This window comes from Triturus cristatus, chromosome 12, assembly GCF_964204655.1.
Source record: "Triturus cristatus chromosome 12, aTriCri1.1, whole genome shotgun sequence".
Taxonomy (NCBI): domain Eukaryota; kingdom Metazoa; phylum Chordata; class Amphibia; order Caudata; family Salamandridae; genus Triturus; species Triturus cristatus.
Window position 1 is genome coordinate 17,137,694 of NC_140595.1, and position 21,380 is coordinate 17,159,073.

The 21,380-nt window shown below is 48.3% G+C and overlaps 1 protein-coding gene across 4 annotated transcripts in view; it reads left to right on the forward strand.

Annotated features, from left to right (window-relative positions):
- Window positions 1-8,946: 8,946 nt before the first annotated feature.
- The window catches only part of TLE5 (TLE family member 5, transcriptional modulator), a 33,379-nt gene continuing 20,945 nt past the window's right edge, over window positions 8,947-21,380 (forward strand). For 2 of the 4 annotated variants that reach the window (XM_085638839.1, XM_085638841.1), the window contains exons 1-5: window positions 8,955-9,170; window positions 12,632-12,729; window positions 14,598-14,661; window positions 17,033-17,077; window positions 17,366-17,428. In XM_085638839.1, the coding sequence (XP_085494965.1) occupies window positions 9,144-9,170; window positions 12,632-12,729; window positions 14,598-14,661; window positions 17,033-17,077; window positions 17,366-17,428 (297 nt within the window). In that variant the 5' untranslated portion in view covers window positions 8,955-9,143. Of the gene's footprint in view, window positions 9,171-12,631; window positions 12,730-14,597; window positions 14,662-17,032; window positions 17,078-17,365; window positions 17,429-21,380 lie in introns of all 4 variants that reach the window. The other 2 variants (XM_085638838.1, XM_085638840.1) reach the window with 2 other exon arrangements.

Genomic DNA, 21,380 nt, shown 5'->3' on the forward strand with positions numbered 1-21,380 from the left:
TCAGCAGGAGATTGGTAAGGGTGTGGTATATGGCCGGTGGTGCATTTGGAGCACATTGTTGCATATATTTCACTAAAACATGGTATGGTAGCCACTGTCATTTTACAGACAGCACATTTTCCATTGAAATGACCTCTACATTTGTATGGAAATACAGTTTAAATGATAAAACTACAAAGTGCACAAACAAAAATGTCGGGAAATTGTTTTTCACCAAGTAAAGTGTCTTGATTTGTTTTGATCCTATACAATTTTTGTTTCCGTCACACTTCATAATTTGAAAAAATGTGCTTCATTGGTGCTTTCCTAACTGCTTACTTATCTTTAAATATGTGTACAGTTAATTTACAGGTATTTAAACTTTGTTGTGGCGTCCTAGATCATTTTCTTTCACACCAGCAAGACTGTCCACCCTGGGTGGGGGGCCTTAGCAGAAGTTTGTCTTTGGTGGTCTCTCTGTGTTCTTGTTAGCACTTGGATATGTCACAAAAAGTGCAGTAACACATTTTATGGGATACCCGTGACCAGGTGCAACACATTCCCTACAAGGCCTGTTGTGCAGGGAGTAAGGCTGGCCCCTACAAGTCCTGTTGCAGGGGGTGCCCCCAACCCCTCAGGGGATCGTTTCCAAGGCAAAGGCCAATGAAGATTTGTGAGATATGGAAGACTCAGGGGCCCCTCATCACATTCCCGAGGGGTGCCCCCCATCATTGTGCATCACACCACTACTGAATTGTAACACCGCCCTGGTGCCCCTGTGAAAATGTTTTCAAGTCACTTTTAATCATTTCTCGTAGAATACATTGTTTTATATACATCAGCGTCTGGTCCTGCGTCACCCTCGTGTGTGCACAGTGGAGTAGCAAGTGTGCCATGGGCCCTACTGAAAAGCTGTTTGTAAAATAGAACAATAATCAGGGCTCAGTGGACTCCGGTGCCACTGCACCTGCTGCATCATTCAGAGGTACATCCCTGTTTGTGCAGCTCTATGGTTGTGTGGCGATGTCATCTGTTATTTAGATCTACAAGGATATCACTTGTTTTAAACCAAGTGAATCTACGTCATTGGATGCACCACCTTACAATCCGGGGCCTACAGATAACAGCATGATGCAGTTAGAATCATTCATAGAAAAAGTGAGAAACATTTCTTCAAAGTAAAATCGTATTTTAAAAAATGTGTGCAATTTTGTACAAAATTACTATTTTCTAGGACTGAGAAAAATAAATTTTTGAACCGCTCTCCTCTCATTCCAGGGCCTATGTGGTGCTATGGTCCATCTGTTTTTAGTAGCAACAAATGCAAGCTGCTCTTACGTACTCTGGTTGATTAGGGTTCAAAACTGCTGTCCTCCACTTTTTTTTCGCATTTTAACATGGGCTTTTGAGCACCTGGGGCCTTATGCACAAACACATTTTCCCATAGACACAGAATGGGCAAAATCCTTTGATACATCTTGCCCTTTGTCTCTCGTCAATGTAAATAGAAAACAGGGTGCACAATCCTTCCCGTCACACCTTCATCCAGAGAATGTCTCCCATGTGGCTTCTAGGAGATTGCAATTTTTGGCAGATAATGAAATCAAGGCACGGGGAGATGACAGATATGCTCAAGATCACACTATTCTGTAAAACTATTCCGTGCCTACCAAAAATGAATGTGTCCTCGTGTAATGCAACTGGTGCAATGTACAGCGCTCTGATACCCGATTCGGGTCAAGTTAGCACTTTATAAAACTCTGTAAAAAAAAAAATATGGAAAGCTGTAATTCCCACCACATATATCGACAATCATTGCCATTACTATTAGTTGACTTTCTTGGCAATCTCATTTGTTTGCTTCTGATTCAATGTCTTGCCTGCCTCTTCTTGTGTGTTGTCTCTCTCCTTACATTTAGGAACTACTCTACTTTTACTTTGAGCACTCCATGGGAGTGCATACGTCTTCTTGCTCTCGCCCCTTCCTCCCTGTGTGATGCACATTCCCGTGCCACTCCCAGTGACATCGTTTTTAAAAAACGTTAACCCCTCCTAACAGCATCTCCTGTGCTCTGCGCCCCTCCCTGGTCACCTTCCTGCACACTGAGCTGCTTGCCACCGTTCTGTTGTCCCGCCGCCCCTTACCTTCCTCTTTCATTCTTTTTAGGTCTCGCCTAGCGTTGCTGCGCACATGCGTAGCTCGCTCAGCGAGATTTATTGCTAATGAGGAGTTTGACAAAAGGGCTTTAAGCCCCGCTTCTCATTTCCATTGGCTGGCGTCACCGTCTATGCTAAAAGGTGGCCAGCCATTGGAAATGAGCTATCTATGTTGCCTCCCTTTGGCTTTTTGTGCCGGCCCACTTGGACTGGCTCGCCTGCTTTCCTTCTGTCGTAAGCGATTTCTTATCTTTATGGGGCCATGTGTTTAAACACATGGCCCCATAAAGACAAGAGATCGCACCCGGTAAGGATTCGCTTTCGTTCTGTCTGCAGCTTCGCTTTCTTTGTTGGGAACCATGGCGAGCGCTTGTAATATTCTGCCGCCGGAGGCGTGGAGGACCTGCGCAAGGCCTCGGTGTGCGCCCGCTGTGTGCAATTAAATCAAGCACGAGCCTCTGACAGGAGCCTGAGTGCACTTAGCGGATTTCATTGTCCGAGACCGGAGCCCCCATGCGATAGTAATTAGCCGGATTTGATCCTCTCTCTGTCTCTCACGCCTGCCCCCGCCCTCCCGCGCGTCTCCTACTGCTCGCTTTACAAGTGTTTGTGTGTATATTTAAAACTCTGCCGTGTGGCAGGCCACGCTTACAGGTGAGCCTCTGTGCGCAGTATTACTTGTGCAGCAGGCGGTGCTGTAAATTAACGCTTTTTCCACCCATCCCACTCTACACCCCCTCACACCTAAACCGGTTATCTGGCTTTGCTCAATCTAGCCGTTTAGCGGAACGGAACAAATATAGCGGAGCAGCGGCCCGGCACGATCTGTGAGGGGGCGGGAACCAGCTGTAACTTTTGGTTTCAATAGATCAGGTTCATAAAACAGGAAGTATACCCATTCATAACTCCCGCTGTCGTTCTAGCAGCTGGCTGTGCGTTGCAAGCCTCATTCAAGATTTCACTGGTGAGTATAGAAATTGGGAGCTACAATGGCGAATCATCTGTTTAATGGAACCCCTGGAATGAATATGCCACTCACACAGCGGTGACGAGTTGAAACCTCCTGCCCTTCCCTGACAACACAACATTTAGGGCTTTACATCTTGCGCTGATCCCATTGCTCGAAATATACCTGAATTACTTGTTGCTGCCTCTTGCAGGGGGGACTATGGGTGTGCCTGCCTGCTTCCTAGACAGGCGAAAGGATCCAGCAATGCAGGCGTCGGAACAAAGCGGGACTCAAAGGTACACATCTCTTGTTTACTGACCTATAAACCCGTGGCGGGCATGTGGTGACAGGGCTGACAGAGGAGGGTACCCCTACCGTATTACAGGAGAAGGTAACGGGAATGAATCAGGCGTGCAACGCCCATATGGCTCAAAGGGCTTTAGAAACCTCCCCCCACCCGTCGTGTGTCAGCCCGGGCTGAGACTGCTTCCCCGGCATACACACAGCCGCACCCGAGTACTTCACAGTTCTTTAAAAGACCATTCGCTTGTTAATGAGACTTTGTTGTTTGTTCACCCCTTCCTAGAGCCCCTGCACCTCTACTCTACCTATTGCCCAGAAGAATTAGCCCCCCACGAAAAAATTTCTCAACCCCCCCTCTCCCCCCCCCCGAAATTTGGCTCTAGTTGCGCCTCTGGAATGAATGAACTGACAAGCGCACGCACAGAGAGGGGAGAATGTAGAGTTGTGGTGGGTCGCTCTATTCGATGTACTTGATTATGCGCAGCCCGTGTTCTTCTAAACGTAATTCAAATTTGTACAGATATTGTGCGGATGTCGCATTATTATTGTACCTGTAGTTGCGATCCGTTTTTGATAGGGCATCTAAAGTGTCACTATATTGTGTGAGCATATCAATTTATTTACACGCCTAAACGTAATCGCGTCTGGGTGTGCCGCTTTATAACCGGTAAATGTCAAGTCACTGAGTATGTCAAATTACTTTATGCCTGAGCGTCACGTGACTGACAGTTCGAGTGTGTCAAGTATTGTAAGCCCAAGTGCTATATACATATTTAAATGTGGGGTTACATCAATGCTTGATTTTATTTATGTGTTATACTTCGATATTATCATGTCTGCTTCACTATTATTTACTAAAGTCAGCCTGCAATATAAAGAGCAAATAATTAAGCGGTGAAAGCTGAGGGCGGTAACAGCACAGTCCCCTAGTGAAATATTCCAGGAAGCCAGACATCCTGCTGGTAAGAGTGTAGGAGTCAAAAAAACAAAATGAATAACTTAAGTAAGATGGTGTCCGCTATCCTGAATGAATTAGCCTCTTTAAGAATTATCACTTTCAATTCCTAGCACAATAGTTGTCCCTACTTCTGAGCTGAAGGAAGAAAAAACACAGTTAAACAAGCATTTGCAATGCAATAGGTCTTGCATTCATGGGTGTTTAAGCTATTGGGATTGTAAATGATAATGCCTTTTATTTATGTTTTAAAAACCAAAACATAAAAAAGGCATTGTCATTTACAATGCCAATAGCTCAAACTCGCGTAAATGCGAGACATATTGCATTGCAAATGCTTGTTTATTTAAGAGGGCTTACCAGCAATAATTTGCTCTCTGGCCACTGCTTTCTAAACAATACTCTTTCACACACTTTTTATATATTTTATATTTATGGATATAAGATAGGTGTCCGCTATCTTGGAACGGTGAATTAAAATGAAACAAAGATAATTGAAGCATGGTAATGCATATGTGCACGTGTGAAAACACAGGCACGCATATACATTAACACGCTGGTGGGGTTTTTTTGCTGATACTTTTCAGCATCGTCAATAGTTTTCTTTTTGCCGATTTTAAACAGAATTAGCAATAAACTTTGGTAGAGCGAATGCGATTCCCATTGGCTTTGTCAATGCTTGTCTGCCTTTAAATCTGCAGTCCCTGTGCTGACCATAGGTTTTACTTCTGCTTTGGCTTGGGTTGTAATGGGGAGACTGATCGTCCCAGCTTTAAAATAGTAGAGGACAGGAAGCATCCATGAACCTCTAGTCTCTCCCATTGTCTGTGTTGTGGGGCTATCAGGATGGGACACTATTTACTTGTGGCCTGCTGCTCCTCTGGTGTTTCTCCACTCCCATCAGCTGTTCATGCTCTCTTTGCTTCTACTCTCAACAGTTCATGCTGCCACCTCTGTTCTCTCTCCCATTAGTGATGCTTTTTGACATTTTCTGCCCTACTCACTCCACATCAGCTCCTGTGCGGCAGCTTTAGAGTTTGTCTATTTACCCAGCAGTTTGTGAGTCCTTCCTTTTCGTCCATCTCCAGTTCATGCTCCAGGACGCCTTGCTTTTTCCAAAACACTCTTCCATTATAAGCGCCCACCTATCGGCTTTGGCTATCGCCTCTCAGCAGGACCATTAAGACCATCACAGTTTGCTGCTTTTCGGCACCACCACAAATGGCCACAAGGTGGTGGTAGGTTACAAAACATTACCCCAAAAATAATGAACTGTGGCAAAGCCAACAGGTCTGGCATTTGGCTGCAAGCCTTTTGGCTTTGTCAGTGCTTGTTTCATTTTGTTATGGTTAATTTGTACAACCTTATTGTTGAGTGATTTGCTGACACTCAGCAGTATACAATCAAATATTTGGCTAAAAGTATGAACATTTCTATGGTATCAGAAAGCAAATATTACCGTAGTAGTCCCTGGCACTGAAGGGAACTATTTTGTGTGTGGATGTGCTCCTAGTGAAAGAGCAGAATGCTGCCACTCAGAGTGAAGCTAGCTAATGGCAGAAGTGGGCTGAACCATTGCCCCATGCTGTGGAGGGGGGAACCAACATGTGAATGACACAGCAACAATGGATGAAGAGTACCGTAGCCCTGTGGGAGTGGAAGAAGCCTGTGTGAGAGACGGTGCAGCCCTGTGGTTCACACCCAGGCAATACTCTCCCCTTTCTTTTTGCAATGGACGTAGCTCTGGGATTGGCTACCCATAGCGCCTCAATCAGGACATCTAGGCACTTGGCAGGCATACGGCTGGGGCGGGGAGCAGCCCCAGGCAGGATGAGAAACTCCCAGTGGTGCCTCCGCATCGGGGTGCAACGGACACCTGTCATCAGCGCCTGCAGATGATATACTGTAAATGGCATTATAAGTGTGGCTTATATGTGTAGCAATCAGTGTTATTATTAAAAAGATTATTCCTTTTAATCTTATTGTTCGTGTTATCATTATTATTATACATCGTAGTATAAATATTATTATTGTTTTATCATTGGTAATATTATTACCGTACTCATTAATATTAATATTAATAGCTGTAGTAGGAGCGGCACTAGTATAGTTATCAGTATTATTATTTGTAATACTATCACCATTATTATTCTTGTATACAATTTTTATTAGCCTTTTTCAGAAGAGACACAAAAGGAGAAACCTTTCTTAGCAGGAGCTGTGCATTCCACTGTGGTACCATGACACTGTGGCTATCTTTCCACCAAGGATACATGATCTTCCATTGCAAGCGTGTATTACAGCACATTGCATCAAGTCTCTGTACAAGCATTCTGCTAACCAATAAGTATAAAAACGTTAACAGCAAACGCAATCCCCCCTCCATCATTCATATTATTATCACTATTGCCGGCATTATTAACAAGATCGCTAGTATTAACATAATTAGTAGTAGTAGTAGCAACTGTAGTATCAACATCACTATTATTATACTATTGGTAGTCGTAGTATTATCACTGTTTTATCAATTTTATTATCATAGTTCACAGTTTTTTAAATGTGCTATTTTTTGACAAATATGGAAAAAATTGGTGAAAATCTCTGTTTGCTTTAGGACAAAAACAAATCGTCAAACCGACTTCTAAATTTGAAGCATAACCTCAACGGCGCAACAATGGTCGCACGGCTCAGAATCCCCGACTGTGCACAAACTCCTGGTTACAATGCGCTTCGAACCAGGGCCTCAGGGAAAGTTATCTAGAGTGAGGCCTGATTGTGAGCGCCCTGGCGGGAGATCATATATAACACATCCGATAAAATCAGTTAGCCGGGACTTAGCATTAATTTGATGTAATAACTATCACAAATTACAAGTAAATGTCCTCCAAAATAGGTCAGGGCGTGTGGATTTTGGTACTTTCTGCCCTAAAAATCTGCAATTGCTGGTATTATTCTGGCATATTCCACAGGTAAATATCAGCAGGTTTCACCTGCTGATATACATCTGGGAAAAATTATTGGGCTATTGACTTCATTGCACAAGGTAATTACCAGGTGTGGTAAACTCCGTACAACTCACAGTTCAGACCCCTGTGAAACAGTGGTTTGCAAAGAGGTTGTTTGCAGACAGGGCAAGTTTCCCAGCCTTCTGTAGTCATGGCCAAAATATACATTATTAGTATAAAATATGTCTACAGCTTGCGCTAGAGTTATTTTCCATGCAATATATTAGTAGTATCTACGGTTCAGCAGCCTATGCCCTCCTAAACCCTGGAAGAGGTGTGGCGCAGTGGCCAGGGCAGCTCACTCCGGAGCACGGGGCTCATGGTTTAATTCATGGTGCCGGCGGAAGCTCAGTACCAAAACAGTGCTCCACGTTGTGGGGAGAAAGGAAAGGGAGAAGGTATTGTGCATCAAGTGAGGGGGACACCATAAGCCACCCTGAACTGGATGGTATTGACGTTGTGTTTGGGCCCCTAGGCTCCAAAGGACAAAGAGCGGATTGATGGCACTTGAAGCATTCAATATAACAATGATCCCTGTGAAACATCTATTACATCAGGGAAGGGTTGCTAGAATCTCGTTTCCAAAATGGACCGAAGAGTTCAAATTACTGTTGACAAATCTGACGGATGCGCTCGATTCACTTCAGATTGAGGATTGCCCGCAAGTCGTGATCGTGCTTGACCCAAATAGGCGAACCTGTTCTGTATTACAGATCTGTCCTGAGGAAGACCCCGCCGAAAGACACTAGCAGCCTACTCTTCTATTGGGGGTTGAAACGTCGACTGTGTCATTGTTAGTTTATGTTAGTTTATGGACATGTCAGAGTTTAGGTGGTGTGGTTAATAAAAAGGTTGACCCCCCCCATGTGCATGTTCAGTATTGTACCACAATTCTGTAATTCCTGTCTGCTAAATTGAAGGCCACGCCGTCACAATGCAGCGGTGTAACTTCTATTGGTGCAGTAGCACCGGAGCCCAGAGGCCTGAGGAGCCCTGGTTATTGCTCCAAGTTTTCATTCAAACAGTAGCCGGGAGGTACATTTCCCTCCTTGCACTAGTGCCCCTGGCACACTGGACACATTACTGTAACAATGGTTGCTGTTCAGCCCTAGTCTGATAGAGCTAAATAATTAAATATGGAACAAACCCATAATCCTAATTCGAGCCCTTGTCCTATTTAGCATTGTTAGCATGAGCCAGGCTTTGCCCCCCTTGTTGCCACCCTGGGCACCAGTGCTGCCACAAGAGGGCGCTGACATTGGTGGTGTCGTTATTTCCACTCTTTCATTGGCCAACTCGGTGGTTCATTAGCCATTGGCCTACCGTCATGGGCCTTGCGATGATTGACAAGCCTGTCAAGAGGCAAGACGTTATTGGACCACATATGTAGAGTGAGACCTGCGATTGGTGTGTGACCGGGGACCCTTTTAATTGGTTTGCCTCCAGGGGGCACTGTGATTGGTCTGTCGCTAGGTGGCGTTTGTTGATTGACAGAGCTGTCACAATCGGCGCTGTCTATTGGGCGGCACTTGATAGGCGAGTGCTGTGATTGGTCAGCCTGTCTGCAGGGGGCGCTGCGATTGGTAGACCGATGACAAGTGGCGCGGTGATTGGGCAGGGTGTCGGCAGGTGGCGCCCCAGCGCTGCTTCCTTCCTGAGCCGCCATTACGGGAACCTGCGCCGCAGTGAGAGGCGGAGAGCGGAGGCGGGGGACAGCGAACGAGGCCAGCCAGGGAGAGCGCCAGGGGAGCCGCGGGGAGACGCCGACCCCCCTCCCGGACACCGCCCGACGGACATGATGTTTCCACAAAGCCGGCACTCGGTGAGGCTGAGGGGCGCCGCGAAGCCCCGAGTGACAGGAGGGTGGTGAGGCGCTTGTCACCTCCCTCCCCGTGGTAGGGGTGGGGGCCCCTCTGGCGACCCCCAGATGACAGGAATAGGATATGAGCGGCACACTCTGGTGGAGGTGGGGGTCTGTGATTGCCCCCCCCCCCCCCATATCAGCCCTCAGGCGGGGGGGGGGCTCCTGCATGCAGCGGCCGGCCCAGACCATCAGGGACATAGGCCCCTCCCCAGACACTGGCAGGGGCTTCCCCTTAGGTGGTGATGAGGGGGCACCAGTCGCAGGTAGGGGGGAGGGGCAGTGACTCTTTCTACCCCTATAGTGGTCACTTGGGTGGGGGTGTTAATGGCAGGGGGTTCCTCCCCAGTGATGGTGAGAGGGGTATCCTGTCCCCACGGTGATGGGTTTTGGTGGGGGGGGGGTGTTAGGTGCAGGCACTATGGCGTCCCCCTGGTGAGGGGAGGGGCTCTGCCTGCCCCACATGCTGATGGTTTTGTTGGGAGAGGGATGTTGGTGACAGGATCTACCATTGGAGAGGCTCCTCCAAGTGATGCAAGACCCTCGAGTGATTGGGGGGGGGGGGGAGCGGACACTCCTCCAGATGGGGGCTGTTAATGATGTGCAAGAAACAAAGGGGGAAACTGGTGACTACTTGATTTCACCTGCCACCCCTGGGGTGTCTGGATGGGAGAGGAGCTTCAGATCCCTGTGTTGTGCGCGGGGGCAATAGGAGTGATGGGGCAGCATTTGCCTCATAGAGGGTAGCCAGTAAAAGCTATAGGATTGAGGTTTGCAGGGACCGAGTAGGCCAAAGGGGGTCTAGGGTAGTTAGCACCACATTCGTTCCCTTAAACCTTCCAAACTCCTCTGCTTTGGAGCATGTCACTAGCACCCACCTCCTGCACACACAAAAGCAGACCAAGGGTTGCGCCTTTTTATACCTGACCTCTAAAGCCTGGCATGACCTTTTGAAACTCATTAGAGCTGCCCCTCTCGTCTTAACTTCCAGAAGAAGCTGAATACCTGGCTCTTTGAGTAAGCTCTCCGGGGCTGACCTCCCACACTGGCTACTAAGACCTAGATACCCTCACGGGGATCAGCACTTATAAGTACCCTGTTAACAGGACAAGGGTGTAGTAGGGAGGGGTATGAAAAATTTGTGGAGGGACACCAAATAATAAGGTAATGGGGTAGTAAAGCTCATGACGTAAAGAAGTAGCATAGGCTGCAGAGAAAGTTAGCTGTGAGAACAATGGGGAGGGTGTTGAAAAATCTGTCGGTGCAAGTGGTAGTAAACACTATTGTGGAGCGAAAAGAGGCATTGTGAACGGTGCACCATATGGAGACGGGAAGGAAAAGCCTTAAAGGATTGGTGGAGTTAAAACTAGAGGAAAGGGGGAACTGGGCCAGAAAATGTCAAAAAGAAAGGAGTAGTTAAGGCAATTAGAGTGGAGAAATGCAGTTGTAAGTCATATGGCAAAGGACTATTTAAGGCAGTAGAGGAGCAGTAAGGACTGCGAGGATACATGGAACCAAACGACGTTCTTTGGCCAGCGTGAACCTGTAATGAAAGGCCTCTGGGACAGTGAAGGGCATGGGGATTTGCAGGTGGAGTCAGCATCCGGGTAAACTGAACTACTGATTATGTGTAAAGGTGTGACGCTTGAGGGAGGATTTGGTCGTTGGTTTGAAAGGGCAAAGCCGCTGAGTAACAAGACAATGCAGTGATTCCCATATGAGCAAATATAACTTGCAGTTCTTTAATATAGCTCCCTGTTGAGGCATTATCCATCTATAAAACTAACCCCTTAGCTTAAAAGGGAGCTTCACTTAAATAGTCCAAAGTACCTTTTTCAAAATGTGACCATATCCGGGAAGATCCTTATGGTTAGAAGCAAATGAGATATTGTCTACAGATTTTACCATTCTTGAGCCATGCACGTCCGCTCTGGAACTCTTATTCCGTATCTGAAAGATTCAAGCAGCCATGTGCTCCTTGAAAGTATACCGTCTCGACAAAGACCTTGATCTTGCCTATTGATTCCTTTGACTCTGAATGTAACTTAAAAACCTTGGTGCACATTTTACAGTATTTTAGCGTATGGTAGCGCCATAAGCCTTCTAAACGCGCTGACCTACGTCAAAGGAAAAGGGCAGCAATGCGCTGTATCTCCAAGATACAGCACATTCCTGTGCTTTCTGCCAGTGCACACTGCAGCCAAGCGCTGATGCAAGGGTGTTTGTGTTGTTGGCATGATTGTGTTAGTGCAGAAAGGGACGCCTTCCTGTTAAAAAAAACAATCAAAGGAGGCGTTTTCCTCGTTCTATGTGTGCATTCTGCACCACACGTGTAACGAAAAAAAAAAGGAGAAATGTAAACATTTCTTGTTACGCCTGCTTTGGGAAGGCGTTAGTTTTGGCGCTGCCCCAGATTTATGCTTGTTATTAATTTGGGCCAGTGTCAAAAACCATGGGTGTTGCGTGGGAACACCCACAGCGATATCCATGGAATGCCCCTACCATGCAGGGTGGCTTTGCGTGGCCTTTTAAATGGGGGCCGGCATACTGCACCTCAGTAGCTTTGTAAAAGTGCCGCTGGGGCATTGTAAATATGCACCCTCCACTTTTTTTAAACTGTTTGTTTGGTCCATAGACGCCTTATGATTCATCAGAGCAATGGACCAGAAAATTGTTTTAAAAAGTGTATGTCCCATTAGTATCATTAGAAAATTGGTAATAGGATAAACTTTTCCAAATGAAATTGCCGAACCTCTGAATTCACACCCCCTACATATTCTAGGCTCCTGCTGTGGCTGCTGTAACACTTTGTTGTATGTGCAAAGTTTTTTTTGTTAATTGTCCAGAACAGCTCTAATGCATTGTGACAAATTGTATCAGAGGGTATGTAAATATTGAGATGGTCTAACTGCGTCTTAGTCCATGAACCATGTTCATCATAGTAAATAAACAAGGCTGTGTGACATAATTGGGCATGGTAAGAGTTTTCTAGCTAAAAACCATTCAGGCCAATAATATGGGTGCCAGGCGATAAAATGGAAAGTGTCTGGTCTGCTAAGGACAAGTAGGGTGGCAAATAAGTGTGTAGTAGCGGTGTCTTTTGAGAAGCACACTGATAGGTCTGAGCCTGAACTTCTTGTAAAAGGTTCACTCTACAAGGCCCAGCTTCCCATTGATGTGTAAGGGGGATTCATGAACATTGACAGCTAGAAAGTTAGAGAGGGGTCTGTGTATGCGGGGACTGAACCTGGAATCTGTCAGCCTGTGGTCCAGGACCACACTAAACGTTTCACCTTGCAAATGATTGTAGCACGAGTATTTATGAATTTGAATGCTAACACATTTTGTTTAGTGTATTACACCTGGAAGACTGCACTATAAATACAGCGTTATTTACAAGCTGATATTCTCTCCCATTGAAGGGCTCGTCTCACCTGCCACAGCAGCTGAAGTTCACCACCTCCGACTCCTGTGACCGGATTAAAGATGAGTTCCAACTTCTCCAAGCACAATATCACAGGTAGGCTTTGCAGCACCACCGAGTGGGTCATCTGAAAAGGTGTCAGCCACTAGCCTGGTGTCCCGCAGCAGAATCTCAGGCCCCTTACCTGATGCAGCAACTGTCCCCACACAAGTCATCCAAGCACAATCGCAGGTAGGCCTCGCAGCACCAGCACTGTCCAGAGGGACACAGATAGTCATCATGGACACTCTTTCAGACACCAGCCTGATGTCCTTGCGCCGAGTCTGCGACCACATACTTGGCTCAGCATCTGGCTCCACAAAAGTCCCAAATTATGAAGGGGTCGAGGTGGCGGGCATGCTATGGCTGGTCTCTCTCAGCCGACCCCCTTAAAGTTGACCAAAAGAAGATGTCTTAAAGGCCTTTCTGAACCCTTTGACCACGTTCAGTGCTGTGGCCCGTGTTGTATCGAGTTTGTCACTAGCATATCTACCTCATTTCAATGCCCCAGGAATCTTGACTGAGCTTCAAATGTGAAGACACTTTTTGGTGACTATTTTCCAAATATGAAGCATCTAAAAAGCGTTTTTTTTTATTTTGTAGTGGTCTACCTTGATTTCTGAACCAGAAATGCAGGATCTGTGACACCTTCCTTCCCCGTCTTCATTAGATGGAGAGTGTAAAAAGCCAGGGTCTCTGCTTGGCCAGTGCAGTTGTTTAAAACAGATGTCTGAAGATAGCTGGGTTTATGCATGTTCTTTTCGTGTAAAAGTGTTCATGGGTGGCCATCCTGTGCAAAGAGGGCCAAATGATTTTTTTGCAATAAATAAAACTCTTCTCCATAGCCATTGGTTATCCGGTAACAGTCCTGGTTCAGTCCAGCTGGGCATCTGTTGGACTCCTGGATAATAATGTCCTCTTTGATCAGTGCTAGTCATGTGTTTTTTTTTTTTTGTTATTATTATATTTTAATGTATTTTTATTTTTTCATTTTTTTGTACCCTCTTTTGTGCCTACGGGCAGGTGGTCTTAGAGCAGATAACTGACCCTTTTGTGAGGCAGAGACTTTGTGCACTGGACTCTGCTTCCCATAATTGCTTTCAGTTACACGTATCTTCCGGCCGTATGACATGGTGGGTCACTGGTTGAGGAGGGGGTTGATTTTCTGAGGGGCTTCTCGTTGGTGGAGGATGCATACTCCTTCATCTCAGGGGTGGCTTACGTGCAGACTGGGGTTTTGTGCATAATTCATTGTGCTGATCCTTTGATGGCTGCTCAAAGGATTTTATGACCTCAAAGGAGATCCCGAGATCTCCCTGACTTAGGACCTTCATGGTCTGGGAACTCAGTTTCACACTTTTGATTTGGGGTGCATCCTTGCATTGGATTGTGGTGTACTTAACTAGCATGGGCAGGCGCAGAGATGGGAATTTGGGGAGGGAAGAGCAGCTCATCGTGCAGACAGGCTGAAGGGGGACTCTACAGCAGGGCACATCTTTGCCTTGTGTGGCTGTCGAGGAGGTACTCCAGACTCTGGAACGTTGGTGAGCGCAGCACCATAACCAGCAGCAAAGGAACATGGCAGTAATGGCCAAGCTGAGCACTTGTAGTGCCCACCTCCTCGCGTGAGATGATGAAGCATGGAGGACCAGCATGCAAGACCTGCTCACCTCACAATGTACTGTGTGAACTAGTGGACCACAGCAAGCGTATGCGCGCAGGTTTGGCCTTCAGGGATTTAGTATGGTTATAATAAGCAACAAGTGCCTTTTAAAAGCCTACATGGGAACAGAGCTAGCACAGGCAGCGGCAGTTTCGTGAGACATAGGCCATAGCAATTATATTAAGAACCACTGTGCTGCTTTGCCGCTTGCGTTGGGGCCCAGTTAATCTGATTGAGCTCTTACTGTATTCTTCATTTTCAGCTTGAAGTTGGAGTGTGATAAACTGGCCAGCGAGAAGTCCGAAATGCAGCGTCACTATGTTATGGTATGGAATCCGTGCTGTGGCTCACCTCCCAGCAACACTTCATTTCACTCGAAGCAGAATTGCTGCCCTGGATTAATGCATTGTTCGTCATTGTCTCTCTCGGCTTGCTGGTGCACCAGCTTGAGTGTGCACAGGTCTGAGGATAAATACCTATGCGGTACAACAGGTTGGCGACTTAATGGGGCAGTGATCGTTGCTTGTTGTGTTGAACAGCCCTTGTCATTATGGCTGGCTTAACCCTTCTCTTGGAAGACTTGTTTGTACTACTCTGCCTTGACTTGCGGGTACCTTAGTTACGGGACCTTTTCCTGTAGAGTATTGCTGCCACTACCCACCTCTGCTTCACAGGGACTAATTAAGAAGTGCTGTTTCCCCCCACTCTGTCTTCAGGTTTCTCTCCTTGTACTTTATTTTGTTGGTGTGTATTATTTAGCACCACGGTTCTTAGACAGTGGCAGAGTATTCCATCTATGGTAGAGCATTGATCCAAGAGGAAGATGTCTTTACAAAGAAATAGCCAGTTTGGAACCAGGTGCAAGAGTCAGGAGTGATGGGAAGAGTGCTTAGAAACCAGAGAGGGTGCCCTTCAGCGCTTTATTGGGGAGATCATGTTGGTCTCCCTGGAGTAACTCAAAGGCGGGTTGAGGAAACTAGGGCCAGTGCTTCTTCTCCAGAGAGGGTCTGAGTGGAGGTTTGGTTAGTCCAGGTCTTGTGGGTTTAAGCTTTATGGATGCTTGGCTTCTGAGCTGCTGCTACTAGGAAGGAAGGTGTGCTTGCCAGGTATGGGGGCCTGTTTTACAGGCCAGCGTGAAGGCTCCTCTCTATCAGTGGTTAACTGTGAAGCGCTCTGAAGACTAGGGTGAGGTTGGTGCGAAACAAACCTGAATCTGTGCACCACGTACCTTCATTTGTTTCTGAATTTTTGTGACGTTCCTAGTCTCTCTGGAATATCTGGTTAATGTCATCTTTGCCTCCTTTTTCTGCTGTTCGTCCCACTGGAATTGTCTCCTTTTGTGCAGCGTAGAATGTCTTTCTCCTGCCTGTTTTTAATCTGCCTTTTGGAGAAGCCAATCATATTTAATATGCAGAATCCATTTTTTTCCCTCCATTTGAAATCTATTTAAGTTTGCTGCTGTTGGGAAGAGATGTGCGGAATTCATAATGTGTGCCTAGATCCCTGGAATGGCGCTAACTGGGAGGACAGATGAACTGTATTAATGGCGGCGGTGGGCTCCGAACCGGTCTGAGCTCTCTGCGATGAGTGTGAGCCCCATAAGGTTGAGGGCAGTAGTGTGCAGCCTGGGTGCTGGTGGTTGTTGGTTGTGAAGCGGTTTGGTCCCTACCTTGGAAACTAGAGCACAGTTGATGAAGGTGTCCTGACTGTGGACTGGCCCTTCCATAGTGGAGGCCAGGGCAGTGGTGTGCTTCATCACACTTCCAGCAGGAGGCAGTGTTGGTGACTTTGCCAATGCACCGTTTGTGTTGCCCACCTGCTGTATTGAAGTCTCTCGCTTTCAATCCAGATTTCTGAATTATGCGTTTGTAGTAGTAAATGTTTATTTCGGATTGACAATACATAAAATGAGCACAATTATCATGATTTCAATAATTTATATAAAAATTATTTTCATTCTCTTACGATCCACTTAAAATATTCTGATTAGATCAATTATGCCACAACCTAGTTATACACAGTAATTCTTGTGTTGAGTTCCTACAGAAAAGCATTCCATACAGGATTAGATAAAAATTAAAAAAATATATAAAATTAGCAGCGTCCTGTCTGGCTAAGACTAAAAACTAGGAGAAAAGTAGATCACAATTTTATATGCCTTGTTCCAGGAAAATTCTTCTAAAATACCAAATGAATTTGGGTAAACTACAAATGAATTCCCAAATGGCACACTTTCCACCGACTGCGAATTATTCATGCAGCGTGCGTTTTTATATATGTAGCAGATGGACTTTCCATCAACTTGAAATCTAGTGCTAACATAATTCCTAAACATGTAAGTAGAAATGCAAAAATGTCTTTGTGGCCTAGAAAACATTTTCAGAAGAATAATTTGTTCATAATGAAGCACTTCAACACCCTACTATTAAACGTAAAAAAAAATTGAACAACTTCTATAAGAACTAAACATGAAAGCTTGAACTTCGAGTTTGAGTGTTGTTTTCAATTCCTTAGATAAGAAAGACGTTGAGGGAATTGGGTTTGAAAGTCAGCAGCCACACTAACCTGGAATGTGACAGTGTCTTATAAAGAGTGATGCTTCAGGGACCCAAAATGTCTGTCGAGCAAGAGAAACTTGATGTTTTGCAGGCTGTTCCTGTGTTTTGGGGTAACTTTGCTCATTTTTTCTTCCCCCAGTACTATGAGATGTCATACGGGCTAAACATTGAAATGCACAAGCAGGTAAGGGGAACGTTGCATTTTCTTGCAGCATGCCAGATGTGGATTCTGTTGTGTGCAAGCGTGTTGTGCCTTTGATGCTGATTGGTGGAAGGTTGCATGGCCTTGGGGGAGGAGGGCGTTGGGGTGGGTGTGCTGGCTGAGATTAGGTGTTTTGAACAGCAGGCGTGTGTAAATGCTTTATATTGCAGTAGGACGTGTGAGCCTTGCTGTTTGAATCGCGTACCTTGTGCGTGTACTTTGCAACTCCTTCTCCCTCATTGATTTGTTTTTAATTTTTTAAAATTTCAGGCTGAAATCGTTAAGCGATTAAATGGAATCTGCGCACAGGTGTTGCCATACCTTTCACAAGAGGTAACTTTTACATCATTGCTTTAGAAGGGTGGGTGTGGGGTTACCTGTAATAGATAAAAGGCAGTTTAGTTCAGTTGTTAGACATGTTTGCACACACGGTGTGTGTTTTCTGCTGCTGCTTGTTTTTGTGGTTCCAGACTCCTACTGTAGACTTGACAATAAAGACCAATGCCATGAATTCAGTACTGGCAATTTTTCAGATCCACAGACATTGTAAACTCTCCACATGTCCCTGCTGCCTTCTCAGCCTTTTCCTGAAGAGGTGTCTGTCGGGAGTGACTGGGCAGGAAATGATTTCATCCACGCATTCCTTCACTCTTAGTTCATAGTCCCCTGAAGTTGTGTGTGTGTGAGATGTCACAAACTGCTGTCTCTTTCATTTTTACTCAACCAGGTGCTTGTCATTTCCAACACTTAAGAGTCTCCAGTCCCAAATGTGAAGCTAGTCTGTCCTTTTAGTGCTCATTTGTTTTCTGATTGGAAATATTTAAACTCAATTGCCCGCCTTTATTACTTAAACTGCAGCTTAAAGTAGAGTAAATGTAAAAACTAAAATGTAGAGCAGAAGAGTCCAGCATTGGTGGCAAGGACTTTAACCATGCCACAAATTCGAGGTGTCCACACAGTCGCTTATCATGGTAGTATTGCAGGGATCTGTTTCTTGTACGCCTCTGTTGGACAAGTGTTCTGGAGCGATGCTCCATGTAGTGCAGCCAGCCTCCATAAGGTGTTAGCATGACTTATTTACCTAGAGCTGCGTTTAGTGGAGTGAGGTGAATGGTGGGAAGGCCGGTCAGGAGCGAATTACAGTAGTGTTCCAGAAAGCACCAATGGTTGAACCAGAGTTTGAGGTTCTTGCTCTGGACGAAGCTGCAAATTCCACAGCGGAAGTCAATTAAAGGAGCGCATTTGTCCATGGCGTTGAATTGGGATTGTTAAATTATATCCTGTCTAGGATGACTCTTCAGGATTTGGCATGGTCGGCGGTAAGTTTGCTGTTGAGGAAATTGCATGAGTCATTCCAGGGTTTCCCTGGGGGCTGGTGGATTGGATGAGGGGGAATGTGGTTTTGGGTGTGTTCAGTTTTAAACGATGGGTAGTCATCCACTCCTGAACCATGTTTAGAGTGCTGGCGAGGCATGAGATGTCCTTTAAGAGGAGTCCTCCTAGTACAATTGGGTAACTTCAGCATGTTGCTGAGAGAGGATCCCAGAGATTGATGCATTGGTTGAAAAAAGTCTGGGCCTGGGCTAGGATAGGTCCGTGCTGGACCCCTTGTGCTAAAGTCACCAGTTTTGAAATGCTTTATTTTTAGCTTGTGTGAACTGCCTGTGAGGTAGGATTGGGATCGTTTGCGGATACTCCCATTGATGCCCGTACTGTGTTTGTGAGCATCAAAAACCTTGCAGTGATTTACCCTATAGAAAGCCGCCGATGGGGCTAGAAGAATTGGACAGCAGAAGTTTCCTGAATCAAGGATGCAAATTGCATAGTCCACACCTTGGAGCAGGCCGCTACCTTCATTGAAACGGGTTGTTTTTTGATCTAGGTTGAGGGTGGCTTGGATGGGTTGGGTACATTTTCTCACTACACAATATTCTGATGAGCTTTGCAAGGAGAAGAGAGGTTGGAAATGGGACAAACAGTTTTGAGATTATTCGCATCTGCATAATGGTTTTTGAGAAGTGTTGCTACTTGTCCACTCTTGAGGCAGTCTGGAATAACTCTGTGGCTGAACTAGAAATTAACTAGTTTAGTCCAGTAGGGTTGCTGGTGCGTGGTAACGCTTTGGCAATGCAATGTTGTCAGCGATCGGCTCTACGAAATGTTTGGAGGATTTTCAGTAATTCCTGCTCTGCGTTGTCAAATTGCCAGCTCCTCTCTTTGCCATGAAGGGTCAGATTATTATTGGGAAGATCACCACCTCCCCCCGCCCTTTTATCTTTTATTTTTCACAACTTTTTAGATTTCCCCAGTCTGGAATTCTGCCTTGTAAAGAGGGAGGGAGCAGGGGAGGGAATAGAGAAGAAAGCAGTGAAGTGTGTGGGCTGTGCAAGTTTCTGCTTGACAGGATTCAAATGTTTAGAATATCAAACCGATACAGGGTAGGTTACCAAGAGCCCTGGTAAGGTGAGTGTCAGCCATTGCTTTTGTGCACCTCTTTGGGCCCTTGGCCGCCTAACCTGGCCTGCACCACTGTGGGCCCTTGGCCGCCTAACCTGGCCTGCACCACTGTGGGCCCTTGGCCGCCTCACCTGGCCTGCACCACTGTGGGCCCTTGGCCGCCTCACCTGGCCTGCACCACTGTGGGCCCTTGGCCGCCTCACCTGGCCTGCACCACTGTGGGCCCTTGGCCGCCTCACCTGGCCTGCACCACTGTGGGTCCTTGGCCGCCTCACCTGGCCTGCACCACTGTGGGCCCTTGGCTGCCTCACCTGGCCTGCACCACTGTGGGCCCTTGGCTGCCTCACCTGGCCTGCACCACTGTGGGCCCTTGGCTGCCTCACCTGGCCTGCACCACTGTGGGCCCTTGGCCGCCTCGCCTGCACCACTGTGGGCCCTTGGCCGCCTGGCCTGGCCTGCACCACTGTGGGCCCTTGGCCGCCTGGCCTGGCCTGCACCACTGTGGGCCCTTGGCCGCCTGGCCTGGCCTGCACCACTGTGGGCCCTTGGCGGCCTGGCCTGCACCACTGTGGGCCCTTGGCCGCCTGGCCTGGCCTGCACCACTGTGGGCCCTTGGCCGCCTGGCCTGGCCTGCGCCACTGTGGGCCCTTGGCCGCCTGGCCTGGCCTGCGCCACTGTGGGCCCTTGGCCGCCTGGCCTGGCCTGCGCCACTGTGGGCCCTTGGCCGCCTCGCCTGGCCTGCGCCACTGTGGGCCCTTGGCCGCCTCGCCTGGCCTGCGCCACTGTGGGCCCTTGGCCGCCTCGCCTGGCCTGCGCCACTGTGGGCCCTTGGCCGCCTGGCCTGGCCTGCGCCACTGTGGGCCCTTGGCCGCCTCGCCTGGCCTGCGCCACTGTGGGCCCTTGGCCGCCTCGCCTGGCCTGCGCCACTGTGGGCCCTTGGCCGCCTCGCCTGGCCTGCGCCACTGTGGGCCCTTGGCCGCCTCGCCTGGCCTGCGCCACTGTGGGCTCTTGGCCGCCTCGCCTGGCCTCCGCCACTGTGGGCTCTTGGCCGCCTCGCCTGGCCTCCGCCACTGTGGGCTCTTGGCCGCCTCGCCTGGCCTCCGCCACTGTGGGCTCTTGGCCGCCTCGCCTGGCCTCCGCCACTGTGGGCTCTTGGCCGCCTCGCCTGGCCTCCGCCACTGTGGGCTCTTGGCCGCCTCGCCTGGCCTCCGCCACTGTGGGCTCTTGGCCGCCTCGCCTGGCCTCCGCCACTGTGGGCCCTTGGCCGCCTCGCCTGGCCTCCGCCACTGTGGGCCCTTGGCCGCCTCGCCTGGCCTCCGCCACTGTGGGCCCTTGGCCGCCTCGCCTGGCCTCCGCCACTGTGGGCCCTTGGCCGCCTCGCCTGGCCTCCGCCACTGTGGGCCCTTGGCCGCCTCGCCTGGCCTCCGCCACTGTGGGCCCTTGGCCGCCTCGCCTGGCCTCCGCCACTGTGGGCCCTTGGCCGCCTGGCCTGGCCTCCGCCACTGTGGGCCCTTGGCCGCCTGGCCTCCGCCACTGTGGGCCCTTGGCCGCCTGGCCTGGCCTCCGCCACTGTGGGCCCTTGGCCGCCTCGCCTGGCCTCCGCCACTGTGGGCCCTTGGCCGCCTCGCCTGGCCTCCGCCACTGTGGGCCCTTGGCCGCCTCGCCTGGCCTCCGCCACTGTGGGCCCTTGGCCGCCTCGCCTGGCCTCCGCCACTGTGGGCCCTTGGCCGCCTCGCCTGGCCTCCGCCACTGTGGGCCCTTGGCCGCCTCGCCTGGCCTCCGCCACTGTGGGCCCTTGGCCGCCTCGCCTGGCCTCCGCCACTGTGGG